General features: G+C 36.2%; 1 protein-coding gene across 2 annotated transcripts in view; it reads right to left on the reverse strand.

The window, feature by feature from the left end:
* Positions 1-940: 940 nt before the first annotated feature.
* Positions 941-20,817, reverse strand: part of SEPSECS (Sep (O-phosphoserine) tRNA:Sec (selenocysteine) tRNA synthase) — a 29,146-nt gene continuing 9,269 nt past the window's right edge. For both annotated transcript variants that reach the window (XM_054825215.1, XM_054825216.1), the window contains 6 exons: positions 17,074-17,176; positions 14,729-14,858; positions 14,524-14,615; positions 7,139-7,232; positions 6,398-6,488; positions 941-4,430 (listed from right to left, as the gene is read on the reverse strand). In XM_054825215.1, coding sequence (XP_054681190.1) covers positions 4,181-4,430; positions 6,398-6,488; positions 7,139-7,232; positions 14,524-14,615; positions 14,729-14,858; positions 17,074-17,176 — 760 coding nt within the window. In that variant the 3' untranslated portion in view covers positions 941-4,180. The remainder of the gene's footprint in view (positions 4,431-6,397; positions 6,489-7,138; positions 7,233-14,523; positions 14,616-14,728; positions 14,859-17,073; positions 17,177-20,817) is intronic.

Genomic DNA, 20,817 nt, shown 5'->3' on the forward strand with positions numbered 1-20,817 from the left:
CATCAGAGGGAAAGAAAAGCATCTCACAGAACAGTTACAGGCACCATAAGGGAGGAAAGTCACTTTGGCGATTCGGACTGCAGCAATTTGAGCGGTCCCTGTCCACTCATGCACCCTGCCCTGTTCCCAAAGGTTACTGTCTTCAGTAGGTACCGTATAATGTATGTTTTGCAGAAGCAGAACAGGCAACATGCTAGCTCTACAGCCACTGCTTCTCATACTTACAATGCTCAAACGACCCCCGGTTTCAGTATTTGTTAATACACTGTATGAATTGCGGGAACTGCCAAGCAGACAGATCACTTTGCTACCTCTGCTACAGGGCAGTGACTTTGGGCAGAGCAGCAGACTAGGTAACAAGAACAGCAACTTCTTGAGCTTCTCTTTCTGAATCCTCAGCTCTTCCAGAATGTTTCAAGAGCTTGCCCATTCCTATTTTGCGGCTGGTAACCACATGCTATGACGTAGCAGATGACAGAGATAGGTAGCTACATAATTAGTAGCTGTGAGATAGCCTTACCAAATGGGCATCTGTTCTTGGTGTTTCTACGAAGGATTCTTGCTGTAAGAGCCCCAAGTACGTTCTGAGGCCCAGGCAGCCTTCCTATGTGTCTCACTAGTAATGTGGGTGCTGGAGCCAGCAAGGTGGCTCTTGCAGATTTTGGAGGTATGTGGAAGCCTTTAGTGCCATGTGCCTATGTAGAGGGTAGGAAAAGGGCTGCACAGTTAATTAAGTTAAGAAGCTTCTTATTGCACTGTACAATCTTAGGAAGATCTTCATAGAAGGAAAATATTGTTAATGTATGTTTTACTCTGGATAGATTGACAAACCTACGCCCATGCTATTACCATCTTTCACAGTTGGTGAAACCTGCCATAGCCATGAAATACCTGTTTGTACAAAGGAAATGAAAACTCTGCTCATGGGTGTATGTTCCAATATTATTGCACTACTTTATTATAGATATTAGTGAAAAGAGAATAGGCGATTTATACTCTTCCTTGAAAAATACTTTTTATCTCCTGGATCTCCTAAATAACCAATTATTCTTCATTTACTTGAAAGTATATTGCCATTCGAATTACTTAAAATTTCATTATATTTATAATGACATTATATAATGCTTCCATCTCTAAAAATGTAATATTAAGTGAAGACATTTAAGGGGACAAAGTAAGCAAACAAAACTGAAAACCAATACACCAGCGTACCAAAATAACACAAATATTTAGTTCAAGAGTTTATACACATGATGGGACACATTTCTCAAAATATTTTACATTTTCTGACTTCAGGTGGCATCACTAAGATTGCGAAGAGATGTAATGATGTAACCGTGGGATAGGGGCCGTGAAACAGAAACTATAGAATCAGGTTGAGATAATTAGTTTGTAACCAAGGTAACAGGTAATGAAGCTGACTGACCATGGCAAGGTACAGTGCTGCTGTGTTCCATGTACAGTCCCTACCAAACCAAACAATAGGTTTGGAGATACTAATCTTATGAAGTAAGTTGCTATGGACAGGTGCACCTACAACAAAGATACTGTGCATGCCTGCAAGAAGAGGGTCACGCAGTGGATACGGGTGCGAGACCACTGACGACCACCAGAGACCCTTGAGGACCACCGACTCAAATCACTGAGCGTGTGTGACGGGGAGGAGAATATGGAAATGGATTCTAAGAAATGATTATCATAGGACTGCCCTTTCTGAGAAAAACGATGAATATGTATGTTTTGATCCTACATAACCTGTGTGTTGGTGATCACCTGGCATGCACGTTGGGTGGAGCTATCCCCCGTGCATCCAGCGCTGCAATAAAGAATGCCTGCCTTTTAACACTACATTGGTGTTACGAGGTTTATTCCCGGATTTCAGTGACAATGACACATGAATTAAAAATCTTTTTTTTTTTTTTTTTCCTAAAGCCATCATCTTGGGGTTTTGGGTTTTTTTTAAATAAAAATAGGTTTAAAAGGTCAAAATCAGAATAAACCACTTAATTCTTTCCCTGGATACTTGTTTATAGAGATGTGTTGAAATTTTCAGCTTTGATTTCAAATGGGAAACATTTTGAAGACAGGAAAAACACTACCTGAGAAAGCAGTTCAATCTATAGTAGAAGTGAATGAATTATTTGCAGCAGACAATTTATTATGAGAACATAAAAGGTAGAGGTTTCTTCCTCTCAGAGGAGGCAACTGTTGTTTTCTTTATTCAGTTTCAGGATATTATTTATTCATCAAATACTTATTTTAGCTGCCACCATACACCTCCCTAAACTCTTGTAACAATAGTTCTAATGTTCGCATTATGTGACTAGTCATCTAAATTAATAATTGATACTCATTCAGGCACAGAACAGCAATATTGAAAATCAAGAAGGTATCACTAAGGCCTTGTGGTTTTCACTGGCTGCTCCAGTATACTGAATACTGAGGCAGTGAGCTGCTGTTTTGGCTTCCAAGCTTGTGGAAGAGCTTTACTGACTGGAAAAACTGAGGTATAGCATGCTCTCAATAAAAAAAAAAAAGGTAAAAAAAAAAGAGCAAAAGAAGAAAAATTTACTTCTCCTTATAGCCACAAGGACTCAGTAGTAAAGTCATATTACATTTCTCCTAGGGTGTGTTTGTACAGCAAGTAACAACTGTGACAGTAGTCTAGGGAGCCATACCTTCCCAAGCTTTAATCAATTTAACTTCTAACTGTAGCAATAACAACGGAGAAGCAGCAGTCCAATTTAAGCTTAAGATACAATAGATCTCACTAAGTGAGAGCACCTTCATGATGATTAGCATACTATTAACTTGTGCGTATTAACATCACCTCTTGTATCAATTCATTTGAACAGGCTGGATAGACAATCCTTTCAAAAGCACCACTATTTTGATTAAGCAATTTGCAGGGGGCTCTGAAGGATACATGTCTCAGATCCCACCAAACAAAGTGGCTAGAATATTTCCTGACATTTAGAACTCATTAACTGTGGTGTCCCAAGTATGACTACATTACAGACAGACAAAGAAAATGCCTTTTTAACGTTAAGCTCACTTTGAACAGTAAATGACATAAAAACTACATACAATGTAGTAACTGCATTTAAGAATAATTAACTAAAAGTTCTGCAACCTACAGCACTGTCACTCTGGTGATATGGAACCTTTGTTTCAGGAACAGACTCTGAATCTATTGTTTGCTTAATGAATTCAAATCAGCAACTGCACACAGCCACAGAAGCAACAGTGCCAATGGCAAGAGACACTTCGGAAATGGAAGTCTATAAATTTTAACAACAATGGACTAAAAAAGCCAAAATACTCTCAAGGTCTCACTGGCTCTTCAAACTGCTGCATTAATCCCACAAGGCATTCCTCCTTTTCAGTGGGTCTCTGGCCTCATCACCCTACCAAAGAAAAGACAAAATGGAAAAAAGAAAAGAAAAAAAAAAAAAGACTGTACCTCTCCACAACCCCTTGCTTTCATTATTAAAATTTCTTTGGGTTGCTTAACTATGCAAATGTTTCCAAGAGCCAAGTACTGACAGGATATGAGGTATTCTAGGTTCTTCTTTGCCAGTGAGGACTGCTTTGTTCTAGGCAGTTCTTGAGAGATGAGAACGCCCGAAAACACTGCTATTGCAACTCTACCGTTTTCTCAGGCATTTTTAACATTGTATTTAGTAAGGGCTATCCCAAAACTTATATAAATCTTCAAAAAGAAACTAAAAGTGGCTGATGAGAAATGAGACATTTTGAGAGCAGTGAAACATTTCTTGCTGGATGGTCTATACCTAGGAAGGAATTCAATCACTGCCACAGAAAATCTTGTTAATCAAGAATACGTGAATAAGCATTCTGTGACTTGCTGAACACCAGTCCAAATAGTCACCCACAGACTGAAAGGCCAGCTCAAGTTCTTCATGAATGTAAAGCTTTAACTTTGGCAGAGATGAAGCGCATATTTGTGCTACACAAAACTTGTGTCTGGCTTCTGTCTTGGAAAGAATATTACCGACTTTCTTTAAAACTGAATTTCACCCAAGGTGGGGTTTTTTTTGTTGTTGCTTTCAGATGAGGAATAAATTTTCTCCACTGCAGATTCACAATGCTAACCCAATACAAACCTGACATACTTCAAACAAAAGCGCATCTTCCTGTGTTATTAAACCTGTATCTTCTAGTCTTCAAGTTGTTCTGTGCCTGTATTAGAATTATTTATTTCATTTACATTTTTTTCTTGCTTTGCTTCTTTTCTAGAAGTCTTCAAACACTTGTCGAGTCTTTTTAGGAATACATCTACATCTTGCTTTTTAATTCCAATTGCTGAGGCAGCATTGAGGTAAGCACAGGGATAGTCATTTGCATGTGACATAAAGCCTTTAAAAGTGTAGTTATTCACTGTTTGTACAGTCCCACAGGGAACAACCCTGAAACAAACAAACAAAATTGTGATTCAGTTGAAGATGCCTTGGATATTTTATGCGATACCCTATGATGAACACATTTACACAAGTTCCTATACAGTGTAATATCTGCTAACTCTAAACAAATCAATGTAAGCAGGCTTATATCAGGCATTCTCCAAGTTAGTGCATCACTATGAGTGACAGTAGTAGTAGATCCTGAATTAGCTCAAGTCTGTGTGCATATGTATATGTCCCTTCCCCTCCTCAGTTAAATTATGAAGGTCTTCATTACTGATATTTATGAGTTCCCCAGTGTGGGGGGTGAAAAAGACATCTGCAGCAAACTTTCCTATTTCATAACAAGCCTTAGCTATCCAACCTGCTCTGTGTCTGACCTGGGTCTGTTCACCCCCTCACCCCGAGCTCCCCGGGTCACCATATGGACAGCAGCCTCAGTGCAGACATCTGCTTGGCATTGTGTACTGCTGTCCAAATGTCTGGGTTCAAGTGATTCAGAGAGCTCAGGATCCCAACTTCCTCCCATCCATTCCTCTCTACCGCATCTCCCTTTTCCCCCATCCTATGATGTTAACCTCATATTCATTCCCTCCTTGTAGTGGATACTTTTTGCCACCGCTTCTACCTCTTCCTCATACTAAGAACCTCTACCTATTACACCCTGTTTCTCAGCACTTTCAGTACATATCCATTCCCTGATAAATCAAGTCCGTAATCCACATCCTTACTTGTTAAAGGAACAACTTGCCTTGTGGCTATAGTTAAAGCCTACACAAGCAGTTAGCGCTGATCAATTGACAAAGAATTTACTACCTCTATAGAGACATTCCCTGCAGTTCATAAAAGAAACTGCATTCAGACAAATACCACTAGGATTAGCAGATCCTTCTCCGTCCAAGTGCTCTGACCACAGGTTATGCAAAAGCCTGTACGCTAGTGAAGTAGGGAGCTGCTATTCCTACCACTGGCATTCAGCACAAGCATGACATTTAAAATCTGTTGAAATGCCAGGTCAAACAAATATTACAAAAGAATTACATAAAAACTGGAAAAAACAGAAACCTTTATATCAGGCAAAGAATTGGAGACTTTTAACTTCAAAAAGTGAACCTCTTGAATCATTTCAGCCAAAGATGGCTGAAATTGCAGGACGAGCCAAGGTTAGGACAGGCAAATTAAAAAGAGCATCTAACTACAGTACATATAGATTTACTGTCATTCACCTGTGCAAGAATTGGAATAATCCAAGCTAATGAAGCATACCTTCTGATGTGGAAACATTCAGCTCTGCTACAAAAAAAATTACATTAAGTCTATGGCAGAAGTTAGCATGGCAGCAGTAATATTCAGATTAAGGAATCCTGCCAAAACAAATTTTACATCATTCTCTTCTTCCAAAAGGTTTAAACCAAAATAATTAAAAATTATTTGGCTTCCATTTTTATGTGTCTCTAAGAATAAATTCAGCTCGGAGTGGCTCAGGTTGTAGATTTAAAAAAAATATATTTTAAACAAAATTAGTTCCAGAAAGCAGGATTTTCTTCCATACGACAAAAAGCTATGTAGGGTATTAAAAGTTTATTCCCCTGACATCCAGCACAACCATATTTGTGCTGCAATAAACAAAACAAAGATCTTCCCTAAGTAGCTTACAACTTAACTATAAGATCAGACAACAGCTGGAAACTAAATGACACCGAGGGGTACTAGGGAATAATGACACTAAATTAAATGGGCACAGATTATATATTTAGCCTATCAAAGCTAACAAAGGGGCCCTCATTGCTAACGCAAGCAGGTAGACATTAATAGTAGATAACAGTGATGAAGAAGGGTGTATTACTCTCTGACTTATTGTTGGACTGTAATCTGTAATCATGAGACAATTGGTACAAAGTAAATATTACAGGATTTCATAAAATATATGCTAATACAACCCCCCAAATTTTTCAAATTCATAACATCCTCACCTTGCTCCAGAAACTTGTCTTGTGAAAAGCATAGATCCAAGCTGGGTAACAGCAGCATCATTATTTTCATCTAGATTCTTCAGTGACATGGCTAAAGTAACAAAAGGTCAGGTTAAAATTACCACAAAGCTCCTTTTTCTACAAAGAACCACCATAGAGGACAAGCTGTTTTCCAACAATAAAAATCTAGCCAAATATCTGTGTTCAAATACAAAGAAAAAAAAGAAATATGAATACTATATCTTGTAATTTTTAATTTTCCCACAAGCTGTCATAGATTACTTCTTTGGTTAGTCTGTATGTAAGGTAGATTCTGCACAGGTAGGCAATATTACTTCGGTGTTCAGCAGAGTTTTTTGTTAGAACAAGTATCTTGAGTAGGAATTCCACAATCTCTTTTACAGCACTATAAGATGATGGGTAAAATAATTATACCCTAATTTCTTTTTACATCTCCTTATTTATAAAGTATTACTCCATGCTAACATATTCTGTCTGCCTTGATTACAATAACTGAGTATGCTGGACAGGGGCAATTTTTAAAAAAAAAAAAAAAAAAAAAAGGCCCAACTCACTACTTTTATAGTAGGTTACCTTATCGGGTTCAATGGCTTCATACCAGCCTAAGAAAAATTTAATGGAGTGTAGTGAACAATGTTTAATATATAGGAACTGTATGTGAAAGTGCATTATGAATGCACAGTATATTAGATTTTTTTAAAAGATAAAAACAACAATTACCTAAAGAAATGGGATTATGTGGTGTGTCTAACAGTCTCTCATTGTGGTTATCTGCCAGCTTCTTCAGCTCACTTGAAAGATAGGAAAACATCTCCTGGAAAAAAAGGTGCAATATTTTTGTTATTAGCTATCAAACAGAGAAAATAGCAGCTATTTCACAAAACTGTTCAGTCTCCATTATACCCTACAGGTGCCCAGCTGATCCTCTTTTCATGTGTACCAAATAAGTGGACCAGACAATTCTCTGAAATCATTCTATAAAGGAACAGCTCCATTTCTTCCTGAACGCTGTTCTTCCCCCTCAGGCTGGTACAAAGCTCTCTACCTGGTCTGATATATGTGCTTGGGATGTCAGTCAGTCTCTCTGTGGCCCTGAAACCTGGAGAGGGAAAATCTTGAAGAGATTCCCACTGCACAGCAGGTCCTACCCCAGCCCACTCCTGCAAGAGCTTCCCCCCCCACCCTGTTACCATCCCAGATGGCCATGTTACAGCAAATTACTCCTTACTTTGTTTTCTTTCTATTAACACATTCCACACTAAAAATAGTGCATTTTGTTACCATGTATCACACAATCACAATTACCACTAGTGCATAGATTTCTTTCTCTGTATGAGAATGGCAATACAGTCTCTTAAGGCGAAGGCTATGAGCACACATTTGAATGCATTTTGTTTCACACAATATATACTCTCCTGAATACTCAGCTCTATTGTGCAGCCAGTCCTCTTCCTGGGACCAACCCTTCCTGTTCAAGCCTACTAAAAGAATGGAGATATCTGAATTTCTGTTATCACTTAATTAGATTGCACCTTTATTGTGAAAGTGTCATAAAACTGAGATTCATAAATGTTTTGGCTCAGATACAAGTCGCACTGCACATAAAAGGCTGCTTCTCTTACTTCATCCCTATTTTATTCCCTCCCTCTTCCCCAGTAAAAATCTATGATAATTGCTCATGGTCTTCCTCAGTTTAATATCTTTCTCTTCACAGATCGGCTCAAAACACTTATGGACAGAGTAAGAATAAACACCATTCTTCTTATTGTATCCTTCGACTTCTTTTCCATCCTTTTTAATGCTTAGTCTCTCATAAAAACTAGCAAAGAGAGATACTGGATAGTCCTTTTAAAAGACACTAAACATCAGATTTTTCCTCTTTCTGGCCATAAGGATTGTGCTGCTCATCTGCTTCAATGTGACTGCCTGTTTAAGCATTCTCATCAATTTCTGGACCTGACAAGTGATTTTTCATTCTTTAAATAGAGTTGCCTCTTCTGTTTGTAGACCAGTATCCCATTCTGACCTGTGCACTCTGACAGATACAAATTATAGCTTGTGATCAAAATTATGTTTTTGAGCAGAACCTCTCAAAGGTCTTATGAAACCAAATGAACTTTGTGGTAGCTAAGTTAGAAGAATGTTACAGCTGCTTTTCTTGAGCCACTGCAGTAAGCCCAGTCTCACTTCATGAGTGACCAAACGAACACAGCTCCCGACCTGTTCTTCCCAATACCATAGAATGAATTCAGCCAGATAGGAAAAAGTACCATGTTACTGGCTAAATGAATAAGGCTATTGATTCAACTATCAACAAGAGCATAAAGCTTCTGTAATACTTGCAACAAAACAAACAATTTTGGGAGGCATCTATGATTAATTATAAGAACTTGAAATTTGTGAAAAATCATTCTTATTTTTCAGAGGCATTTGTAAATCAAGTGATTTTATGGTTTCAATTCATCAGAGTTTATTTACAGGTCAGTTGCAGAAGTTGAAAAACATTTATGTTTCAAATGTTCAGACACTTTTTGCCTTCCTTCTGGTTCCTCACTGAATACAAACACATTACTCCTTTGTTATTTACTTGCCACAATGAGCATCACCAATGTGTTAGCCAATTTATTAGTACTTCTTCGGAACCCAAATCACAAATTAATTTGTGCTCCCTCTGCTGGCTATTTACTTCCACAAGTGAAGCAAAGTATTACAGAAGTATACGTAAATTGTGTCTACTATGGAGGTATTACTGGTGAAATTAGTACTGAGAAAAAAATGTACTGGAACAGGAAGAAATTCCTAAGTAATTAATTTCAGTGTGTTGTACCTAGGGAATTCTCTATTGCATCTCTTACAGTATTTATTGATGAAAGGACTGCAAGTTGGTATAACTACTTACCCACTGTAGAAATGTATTAAATTAAATTAAGATTAAATACCTAGGTTACTAGATGAGCCTTTACATACACAGGAATTTGTTAAAACAAGGGAGAATAGAAAGATGGAAAAAAATATCCAAGTATGTATTTTCACCTGTTTGAAGTTACCTGAACACAAATTCAGAACTACTTATTTTTATGAACGACACTATTTTACATCTTTCTATTGGAAGCCCTCTAGATATTTTATAGTTTCAGAAGTTAAGCAGTTTGTTGCAAAATAGGTTAATGGCCTTTCCAAAAAAAAAAGGAAAAAAGTAGTATTTTTGTGAGGTCAAATCTATAACCAACCTCTATTATAAAATATTTCTGTTATGTAGAAAATCTATAAGCACCCTAAGCAATTATATACAAATGAGCTCTTACATCATTGATTTTCTGTGGTAGCCACTCAGGCTTTCTCCAATGAAGCTAACCATTACGCTAAAGTTGCACTGAACAATCCAAGCACTAAATGTCAGTTAAGTTTCATTATTTAATTCACTCTTTCCCCTTAGAAACTTATCCCAAACCTCACCAGGCTAGTGAAATGAATGCTAAACTATGTGAAAATGTCTTGTACTCCTTCTGGTCTTTCCAACACCTAAACCAATAAAATACCTCAAAAAATAGGAAGAAGTCAACAATAGTATATGTGTCAAATGTGCTGAATGACTCGATTATTTGAACAAAACAGCCTACTTCCACATACGTATACAAAAATATTTTCTAGTATCTTTGTAACGATTACTAGAAATATTGGAATCATACTGTATTTACATTATAAAACTACTTTTAATAGAACCTACACTAACATGGGTGACTCTTCATTTGTTGCTCCATTGTGATAGCCACTGTTCTTCCAAATGAAAATAACTACAGGGAAACAAGTAAGGAAAAAGCCAGTAACTCCAGAGAAAAAGCAGAAGATGGGGGTACTAAATATGCCATTAGTCGCAAATCAGGTGACAGAGACACAACTGATGAAGGCCAGAAAACTTTTCGTCCATGGTTGAAGCTATCCTAGCTGGTTCTAACCACCCAGCTTGCTTATGTTCAGAGTCTGTAACACTCTGCCTTCCTCTCTGTTTCACTCTCATCTGAAAAGATGAGTTGTCCTCAGACAACAGCCATATAGCTGTTCATGGCACTGAAGAACACACTGCAGAAGAATCATTTTACAACCTCTTTGAACCAGATACAGACTGCCAAGTCATGTGCTGTACCTGAGACTGATCTGGTCCCATCTTAAATTATTTTGCAGCAGCAGCCATTTAGAATGCAACCATCATAGCCTCTCCTCTGCTTTGCTATCAGACTGACCAGCTGCATCTGATCCGGGAGCTGACCAGACCATTTGGCACATCACTTCATGTAGAAGGCTGCAGTGCTGAGCATGCAGGCCTGTTAGTGCATGCCCCAGTAGAAGGCTTACCTTCTTGAAATGCAGCCAAATGCATGGCAGAAACTGTACGTGTACATGTGGGATACCTACATATACCACATAGCCTCATATATAGATTCTCTTGCTTTGCAACACCAAGAATTTTGTTCTGAATTTATAATATGGAAATGGAAATTTTTAAAAATATGAAATGAATTACAGAACCTTTAAATCTTTATAGCATATAAAAGTAACCTAACAGAAACTGCCCAATAAGTCTTGCCAACCTGACACAGTAACACTAATGCTGACAATCACCACAGTTGTATTTTTTTAAAAGGTCTTTCTTAACAACACCGACCAACACATTTTCTCTTCAGCACTTCCAAGACCTTAAGATCAGGTTCCATGTGGGCCATACCTCTTCAATAACATGCTTTGAGTACGTAAGCCTCTTTGAAGCTTCCATTCATACCTGGCACTTTTTTAACTACACAAGACCATTTAAGAGAATGATTACATTCAGTTAAACTATCTTGCTTCCAGCCTCTCTAAATATGGTTCCACATATTTCACATGACGAAAATCCTGCAATATTCCCACACATTTGACAAATTACAGTGTAGCAAATTGAGTAGACAAAAAAAAAAAAGAGTAACAAATGTCTTTCGTCTTGTAAGAATATTTAATTGTTTTACATTAATATCCAGTATTAAATTGCTTTTCTCTTATTCTTAAATTCAATCATAAGTAGAGCAGCAATATAAACTCATATTGAACAGTACAAATAATTTATTCCTATCAGAATAATTGCATCAATGATAAACCATGAAATGTAAACCCAGTATTTTACTGAATTGTAAAACCCAAACAATTTCCTCACACTCGGTGTGATTTTAAATATTTTAGATACATACTCCATAAGGACATAAAAATGACTCCAGTTAATCACGTTTAGAAAGTATACAGACAGATGGATACAGATAGAAAAAGCTCCATCACATCCCAAGTAACACAGAAATACATTTAAGAAAATCAGAATTATCTTGATCTTTGGATTGTTAAGGAAAGTCTAATGAGGAAATCCATAACTGCTAAAACCAAAATGAAGCCATCATCTCTTCAGCAATACCAATATAATAATTAAATGGATTAAATGGACCACATTGGAAAAAATATTTAACAGGTATTAAACCTGATATGTAAGGTTCTGAATGTAAACCCTGAATGTAGGGTCCTTGCTCTCCATCAATTCTGAGGTGACAAGTCTACTGTTTGTGCTGTTACACAGCATAACCACTACGGTTCCTACATGTGGCCTGGCTCAGACACATAAATACATACATGAAAACAAAGAGTGTTAAGACCTAGTGATGCAGAACATGGGACACAACATAACTTGTACTGAAGAAATCAAAGAAGTTGCTACAAAAACATAGCCTTTACATAAGATTGTCAGTTCTTTAAAAGCAAAGCTACTAAGAAATTTGACTATGGATCAGCTGCCATTATCTGCATTACAAAAGGACCCAGAATCCCCTACTGAGATCAGAAAACCTGTTCTAAACACCACATAAACATATAAAAAAGAATAGTGAACATTTAGAACAAGTGAGAATACATTCTGTTAGTGGTCATCTTCCATCCTTTCTCTGGAAACATCACGGCTAAATACTACTGTTGAAAACACTCCTTACTAAGCTTTCGTATATGGCCACCTTTATTCAGACACTTCCACAGTGTGTGTGCGTTACTCCCTCACTCTTCTATCCTCAGATCCATTGCACCATTTTACTCCTTCATATCATAACTTATAATCTCATATCCTCAGACAATTGCACACTCTGTGACTGCCAGCTTGCCAGAAAATCCCACTCCATGTACATGCTCCTCTCCCTCATATAATCTCTTCCCTTCCTATATTAAACAGTTCATCCGTGTGAAAGAAAAATTGGGCAGACTATTTCTTTCCTTGGTTGTGTGAGATTAATCTCTTCTCAGTAACATTCTGGTCTTTCTGGCTTGAGCTCAAATAACCTGAAGTAACACCAATGTGAATAAGGATAAGGTAAAAAGAGAAAAAAAAAACCTTGAAGTTTTTTATAGCTGACTTTGTGTGTGAGTAGGTGTACCTGCACCGATATAGAAAGGAGTACTCAATGTCAAGCTATAAATAGCTCCTCCTGGGAGCCTAATAGCTCTGCCTCTGCTTTCACAGAGCACAGACAATAAACTATCACTATTACATTTTTACAATTCAGGAACAAACAGATTTAAGCAAAAAAAGGTTTCTATTTCTACAGCAAATCCAATAAAAGAAACATATTTATGCCATATATAAGGCTGTGTTTATAGAGTATACTCACATTTGAAATAAAAAGACCTGAAGTTGTAAAAACATAATGCTTTATCCACTTTAGAATTCTACTTCCAAGAAAATAACATGATTAAAAATATACAGCTATTCATTAAGACATTTTATTTATGAAAGAATTATTTATCACTTGGAGAATATTTATACTGCCCATTATGTACCTGCTACCACTGTAAATCTAACGTCAATATCAGCTTTGCAGAAGACACAATAAATTCACCTGAGTTTCTTTTGGAGATGAGAGTGAAGGGGGGAAAAAGTACAATTTGCTTTTAATGAAGACGCAAACCATACGTGGCAAAACATACACCAGTCCAGAACAAAATGTTAGAAACTGTATTGCATTGCAATAGTGGTAAAAGTGGTAACTGCTTTCAGTGTTTCATAAGCCATGTTTTTATTTTAGTTCCACAGATCACCACTTAGTCATTGTAAGGCCACTAAGCTGGTTTGGTTTTCTACAGTCTAGCTATTCCTGTGAGATCGCAATTCCAGTACGGAATTTCTGGATGCCTCTACAAGCAGCTAGAAACAAGTCACAGCATCCAGCATTATTGCCCTGCCAGGTAATCAGAGGCATCAGCAAACTGTCAGCAGGAAACAACTGGAATGTAGTTTCTAAATAAAATAATGGAACAGACTGTGTGTGATTTAAAACCATTAACTTAACAGTACTTAATTCACAGCATTTCCTTACCTAAAACCCTCTACAAAAACAATCCTCTGTGTTAATATATAAAGATAGCATTCAGGCTTGTATTACGCCCAGAATTAAGGACAACTCAAGATGTACAGGTTCCAGCTTTAGACCACTTGAATGTTTGTGTGTCTGTGAGAAGCAGAGAAGAAACCTAGCTCTGTATCTACATGAATACCTTAAATGACAGTATTTTTCTCTTTTTGTGGCCATGCACAGTATTAATAACCTGACCAGAAGCTGTGATTCTCCAGAGGATGTGGTACACAAACATTTAATTAAACACACTCATAGCACAAAGGCACAATAGGGCCAAATGAAGAAAAGCAGAGATCTCTGGGTTATCTCTGAGTGTCTGACCTCATGCTTTAGTCCTGGAAGCAGTATGACCATAACAACACAACACAGTACTTCTCAGATTAAGCTTTTGTGGGCAAAATTCTTCTGTATTAGTCACACTTTAGAACAAATATGAATATTGTACAAGTACAATACTGTAATAGTACAGGACCTCAGTTTAGCCTTCTGGTTTGGAAAACAACATGGAAATAATGCTTACTCATGAGCACCATTTGGCCAAGAAATATTATGTCATACTGCCTTTCCAGATTCAGAGCTGTGAGCTCAGAAGAAATTCAAAAGCTTTCTAGGCAGAAACTGGATTTACTACACAAAGCAGTTTTGCAAGAAGACTTTGTTAACAGCTGACTTGAAGAAAGCCAAAAAGCTTACCTTTCTCTCTTTCAGTAACTGTTTGTAACCACTAGCACCTAGAGACAGAAGTGTAATGAGGACATCTAAAGAAGGAGACGCAGATGCTCTTCCTGAGAAAAACAATATACAGATTGGCAAAAATAAAATTTATGTGAAAGCAAGCTGATAATCAAGTTTTCTACAGTTATTTCATATGTATGAAATCAGTCCATGAACTAGTTACCTGGATACATTTTGCTGATCTCCTGAATGAAGGACTCATTGAAGCCAGCAATGACAGCACCACCTACTGGAACCATAAAATTTTTGTCCAAGCTCTGAACAAAAGCATCTATTCTGCCTACTCGAGCACCCTTTATCAAAAAGGAATGAAAAAAAAAATCCACAACATACATTAGGAAAAAGGAAACACGTGATAGCATCATAGTTACTCAGCAATGTAACTGAGATAAATATAATTCCTGAAACTCTCTCAGATATTGTATCTGTGATGAAAAATTAAAGATCATCCTATTACCTTTCCTTAGCATTGCTTGATATTACCATTGTCTGCTTACATAGTGCCTTACAAATTCCTGTTTTTCTATTATTTAAAATACTGATTTCAGTTCCTGCAAGTTTAAGTGTAGCTTATTTCCAACAACAACCCAAAAGAAAATCCTTGGAAATTGATGGGAATTATACAGTTAAAACTGTACAATGCAAAACATTTCACAGAATCTCACGGTAAAGGGCTACAGGTTAATGCTTCATTAGAAAATTTTTCTTGACACACATATAAATTTGCATTAAAACAAGAGGGTTGTGACAGCACTCCTTTTTATAAGGCTGCTTGCCATCTAACTTCCTATAGCAGATTTCCCCACTTCCCACAAAACACAATGTCCTTATACCTATCCACTCAGATATTCTTAAAGGAAAAAGGTAGATTCTGCAGTACATCTTCAATTTGAGTAATATGCTGCTGTGAACTGTACAATTAAAATGTATGCAGCATAACAGAAATATACTTGAAAAGTATATTATAGAACATATATATTCAAGTATATTCAAATATAAACATATTAATGTACTACAAACTAAACCCAAGAAATAGAAACAAAGTTAATAGCTATATGTCAAAAAGAGTGAAAAGAGCAGATTCAACTAAACCAGTTATTATTTCTATGTTTTAATAGCTTAGTGCATGGGAGATGGGAAGATGCACTCTGGGTTTGTCAGCTTTTTGATGGGAAGATGAATGCCAGCAGCTATCATTTGATTTAATTGACAGGAGACCACCAGAGGAAAAGCATGACAAATGAAATGGTCTTGAAAGCTCTTTCCTGTGATACTCTTGCAAATTCTGTTCACACCGTGCTCAGCATGTGCATATTCCTAAGTATTCATTAATAACTACTTCCTCATAGGCAGTACATTTTCTATCACAGGAAATACATTTTTGTAAATAAATGTAAAACACACGGAGCTCAAATATATACATTTGCATAACCAAAGAACAAACAAAAAACCCGCAAACAACCTATCAAGAAGCCAAAAAACCCAGCAGAAACCAACAAAGTAACAGTTCTATTTGTAGCTTTGCAGCCTGAAAAGATTATCATTACATACATTTAATGCAGTAAGACTCAGCAATTCCACAGCCCCCTTCATGTCAGAATCTCACTAAACTTGTGCAAGTTAAATACAACAAACACATACCAAGTACATTACAAATAAAGCATATGCCATTTTCTATTTCACGCATCAAGATTTGTCAAATTCCTTCAGTCTCTCAAGATTTGGAAATGCCAACATGATGTTCCTGTTATATATCAAGTTGGTCTGTGCCCAGTTAATAACATAATGTCTTCTTAATTAGAAAAAAATGACCAGCATATCTTAAATTCAAAATAGTTCAGAATCCCCTGGATCCTATTAAAAAAATATCCCCCTATTCTTTTGACATGGGCAACAGAGAGAAAAGAGAAATATTGAAGAAACGGTGCACATACATTGCAATGAGCAAAAATGCAAGAATTCTAAGTTTTATGGTTGATCTTAGATAATAAGCAACCTCCTTTTCAAACTAAACAGGAACAGAAATTAAACTTTTTGAAAACAACATTGAACTTAACCCAATTTCCTCTGCTGTTCTCTGTGACAACAATATTTTAACAGTGGCAACATCTATAAAGTGCTGCTTTAGAATTTTGTATCTTCAATTGAAAATCTGTAACTCACATTCTGTTGAAGGCTTAATCCCTATTCAAGCATGACCTATTATTTATTTTTAGTTAATAAATTCATGAAATATTATAAGAAATCTTATTAAGGGCATTTTTTCCATTACGGAAGACACTTGAACATAAACAAAACCTAAATAAATTTGGTTTTGATACATGAAAAGCAGGTAACAGAAATATTTCCCCCTGCTCTGCTTTCTCAGAAAATTGTTCAAGTATCAGACATGCACGGGATTAGTCTCAAAGTTGTGAAACATCTGATAAAATTTGCTAGTGTTGTCTACAATCAGAGATTTACTTAAACTTGTTAAAAAAATTATTATTTGAAATACACAGCTCCTACCTGCTGGATAAGATGCATACATTTTGAAGACTGAACTCCATATGCATTGTTGACAATATGGGGAATGTCATAATTAGCACAAACCACAGCCAGTTCCTCCAGTCTATGAGCATAAAATTGTAATTTAGAGAAGCATTGATAACTAACTTATGTTACAAATCAGACCATTAAAAGACTGAAAGGTCTACAAGGACGTCAGAATGAGAAAAGAAACTTTTTTTATTAATACCTCAAGGTAGCACTTGTCACCTTCAGCTATTCTAAATTCTGTTAGTTTTTACATATACTACAAATTGTTGACCTAGGCTGAAATTTTTCATGCTTCACTGAAAGTTCTGCCTGGAATACAGTAAATAGATCCAAATCATTCTGCCTCAGCTATAAGCATTTTTTATGTTAATGATAACTATCAGAGCTTTAGCTATTCACACTTTTCTCCCTTTTCTTCTAATATTCAACGTGAAAATAGCCTAATGGAAGTTTCAAGATGTGTCTTGGGAATGAAAAGCATCATATAACGGTAAGTCTTTACATGCTTCTGTTTATTTTAAGGAACTAATATTTCAATCCTTTGGCTAAAATCTCACTTGCATATTTCAGATAAACTGATTAACAGAAAATAGATTCTTCAAAGGAATGGAGAGCCCTACAATGTCTGAATGTGGAAATCAACAAATTAAAACTTTGTTCAACTATTTACTCAGAAATAAAGACGACTCTTCACTTGCCTTTAGAAATCCCTGAAATCACAGTGAGCTCAGCCTGGAATGATTTCTCAGTCAAACTAGGATTTATGTGGGTGCATAGCTCATTTTGGGTAAGGGCCTTCAGCATCTTAAACACAAATGTACTTAGTACCCTTTTTTGAAAAACTCCAGTCATACTCTATTTTTTAAAAAGACTCTTGATTTTCCCCAAACTTGTGAATGCATTTCAGAAATAAAAATCTATTTGAAAAAATAAGGTACTATATAATTATTTAATGTGATGATAAAGGTAATATTATTTTTAAAAAATCAGGAAACTCTAAACCTTCAATGCATTTTTACTGTATCTCCTTCTGTACAGCCCCTCACTGTAATTTACTGACATTCATATAAAATGTGACAGAGTATGAAAACATTTTCCAAGAGGTGACATTCCTTTGCATTCTATTTCTATTACATTGCCTAGTGTTGTTCTGTAATGCAAAATTCAGCTGCAAACCTATGATTAAATTTTCTAAACCTCAATCCTTAGGAAAACATCATCACCACTGTATTATCCCTAAAGAAATCACAAGTAATTCACGATTAGGAAACACCAGTAGTATAATGCACATACTGATCTTCTACAGTCAAGACATTCGGCAGGACCTGCATGTCCAATAATTTGTCACATTTATCTACATCCTGAATCCTGAACTATGTAACATTAACAGAATACTTCAGGAAACGGTAACACTACACAGGGCAAAGTTTTTTGCTTCTGACCTGCTGATCTTAATCAGACTTATTCCACACCTTCCACAGAGACTCAACAGAAGAGAGTTCCCCTCTTACAGGCTTCTTTTCAAGTTCAGGTAGAGAATTTCACCAAACTGGAAACGTAGAGGGTGTACTGCTCTGTATGTTTGTCTTTCTCACCCTGTGAGACTTCAAGGAGCAATACGCTAGCATCTACAAGTACTGAAAACAGAAAAATCTCTTTACTTTTCCTAAAAATATTCTATTGAACAATAGATCCATATTGCAATACAGGATGAGAGTGCTACAGTTTGAAAAGAATATGTGATTATGCAAGGGAAGCAAACAATTATGCACACCACTTGTCTGCTTCCAAGGCTTAAAATGAACCATCAAAAGAGCTGCTAGTCATATTAAAAAAATAAAGCATTAATGTAAGCTTGGCTACCACTTGAGTTCTTAAGTCACAGGACTTACAGAAATATTTTCCAGCTTATTCTTTCTCTCCTTCTTGTGAAAGTTCATAAAAAGAAAGCTTTGCTCTTTCTTCTAATATTAATGAAAGTAACAAGATACAGGGTTCTGCTAAGTACATAAACTAACTGAAAAAGACACTTTTTTTCCCTTTAGTTCTCTAAATATGGTAGTTTTAGAGACAACTCACAGCAACAGCAGATAATATACTGACCGAGAACTGATGTCTCTCTGAGGGAGGGGGTTTATACACTAGTGAATTATTCCCATAAAGTTAAATTATACTTCAAAGGAAAGCTATAGGTACACAGGCATAAAACTCTCACCCTGACCTTTTAACAATCCTAAGCCACTTAAAATTTTAAAACACCACCACCACAACTAAACAAAGCCTTACAAATGCAAGATATTTAAAAACAGACATTTAAAATGGTACTCTCCAGAAATGCTGTACGGGATTTTCCTTTCTGTAGGAAGATGAATGTTATGGCCTTCAATAGCTGACAGTATCCTTTAAATAGAAAGTGCGTTCATATCCTCCTATATCTGTGGTATATCATAACACAGTGCCACTGCCTAATAATTCATCTTTTAGTTGCAGAGGACAAAACAATCGCATGTCAAAAAGAGGAGGCAGATAAGGAAAAGATTAATTTACCCAAGCTATAAAATAGACCATTCAATTTTGATAGCTGTGATTTAAGTTAGCCAATAAATCTGCAAGTCAACTTCAAGCAATGTTCATAGTATTCTGACAGAATTATATGGTTTTAACTTCCCTCTAGCAATTGGGTTAACCTATGATAAATACTGGGGTTTTTTAAAGGTAGGAAAACAGAGCAAAACATATCTTTACTTGCCATGTTTCAGAGTCAATAATGTTTCTTTCCTACACTTGCAAACATTCAACTAAATTTTCCAGATAACAAAGTAATTAACAAAAAAAACATGCACTGCAGAGGAACTGTAAACATAGGTCTTTTCAATTTAGTGATAAATTAAAAACAATTAAAGTGGAACAACTGAGGCACTACATTTAAAACCACGTAAAAAAAGATGTCTTGTTCATATCTCATACTTTAGTGTACTACACACAAGCCCATAAAAATATACCTGTTCAACTGTAAAACCTAACAAATTTGCTTCTTGATACTTATTCTCATAAGCAAACAGAGAAAGCAGGTTTTCTGAGTGACAATGGTGCTCATTTTGGACAAATGATTCAATATACCAAGTGTTTTAGCCACCTCTACTCCATCATGTCATTTGCAGATTGAGAAGATTTTCAATTATTTCAAAACCAAACTACACATTGAAATAATATCTCAGATACTCTATTTTCCATCCATAACTGTAATATTCATCTCAGCTTCAGCTAGTGCTTGAATGACATCTTCATAGCAACTACAGAAATTGTATGTATGGACACATAATATTAGGAAAGAACGTAATGTATTTTAAGCTTCTTTTAATGGTGATTTAACAGCTGGAAATTATAAGAAGTAGCATCATGCAATCAGGCAGCAAATGTTCAAACTAAGACAAGTTACAGCAGGGCAAATCATATGTTATACTCATACACCACATCTGCCCTAGATGCTTCCAAGAGTTCCCTTATATCAGTATATCTTAATTAGCCCTAGAAACATCAGTATAATACAGGAAAGAGTAATTCAAGCAAAGATTTTAAATTTAGCTGTTGCATTTTTTTTTAAGTGTATTAACACCCTAGGAAAATTCATCATTGGCTAAAGCAGAAGAGTAGAAAAGGCAACTGTAATATTAAAATGTGGTATTAGGTATGGAACTATATTTCCTGGACTAT

This window comes from Grus americana, chromosome 4 (assembly GCF_028858705.1).
Source record: "Grus americana isolate bGruAme1 chromosome 4, bGruAme1.mat, whole genome shotgun sequence".
Lineage (NCBI taxonomy): Eukaryota > Metazoa > Chordata > Aves > Gruiformes > Gruidae > Grus > Grus americana.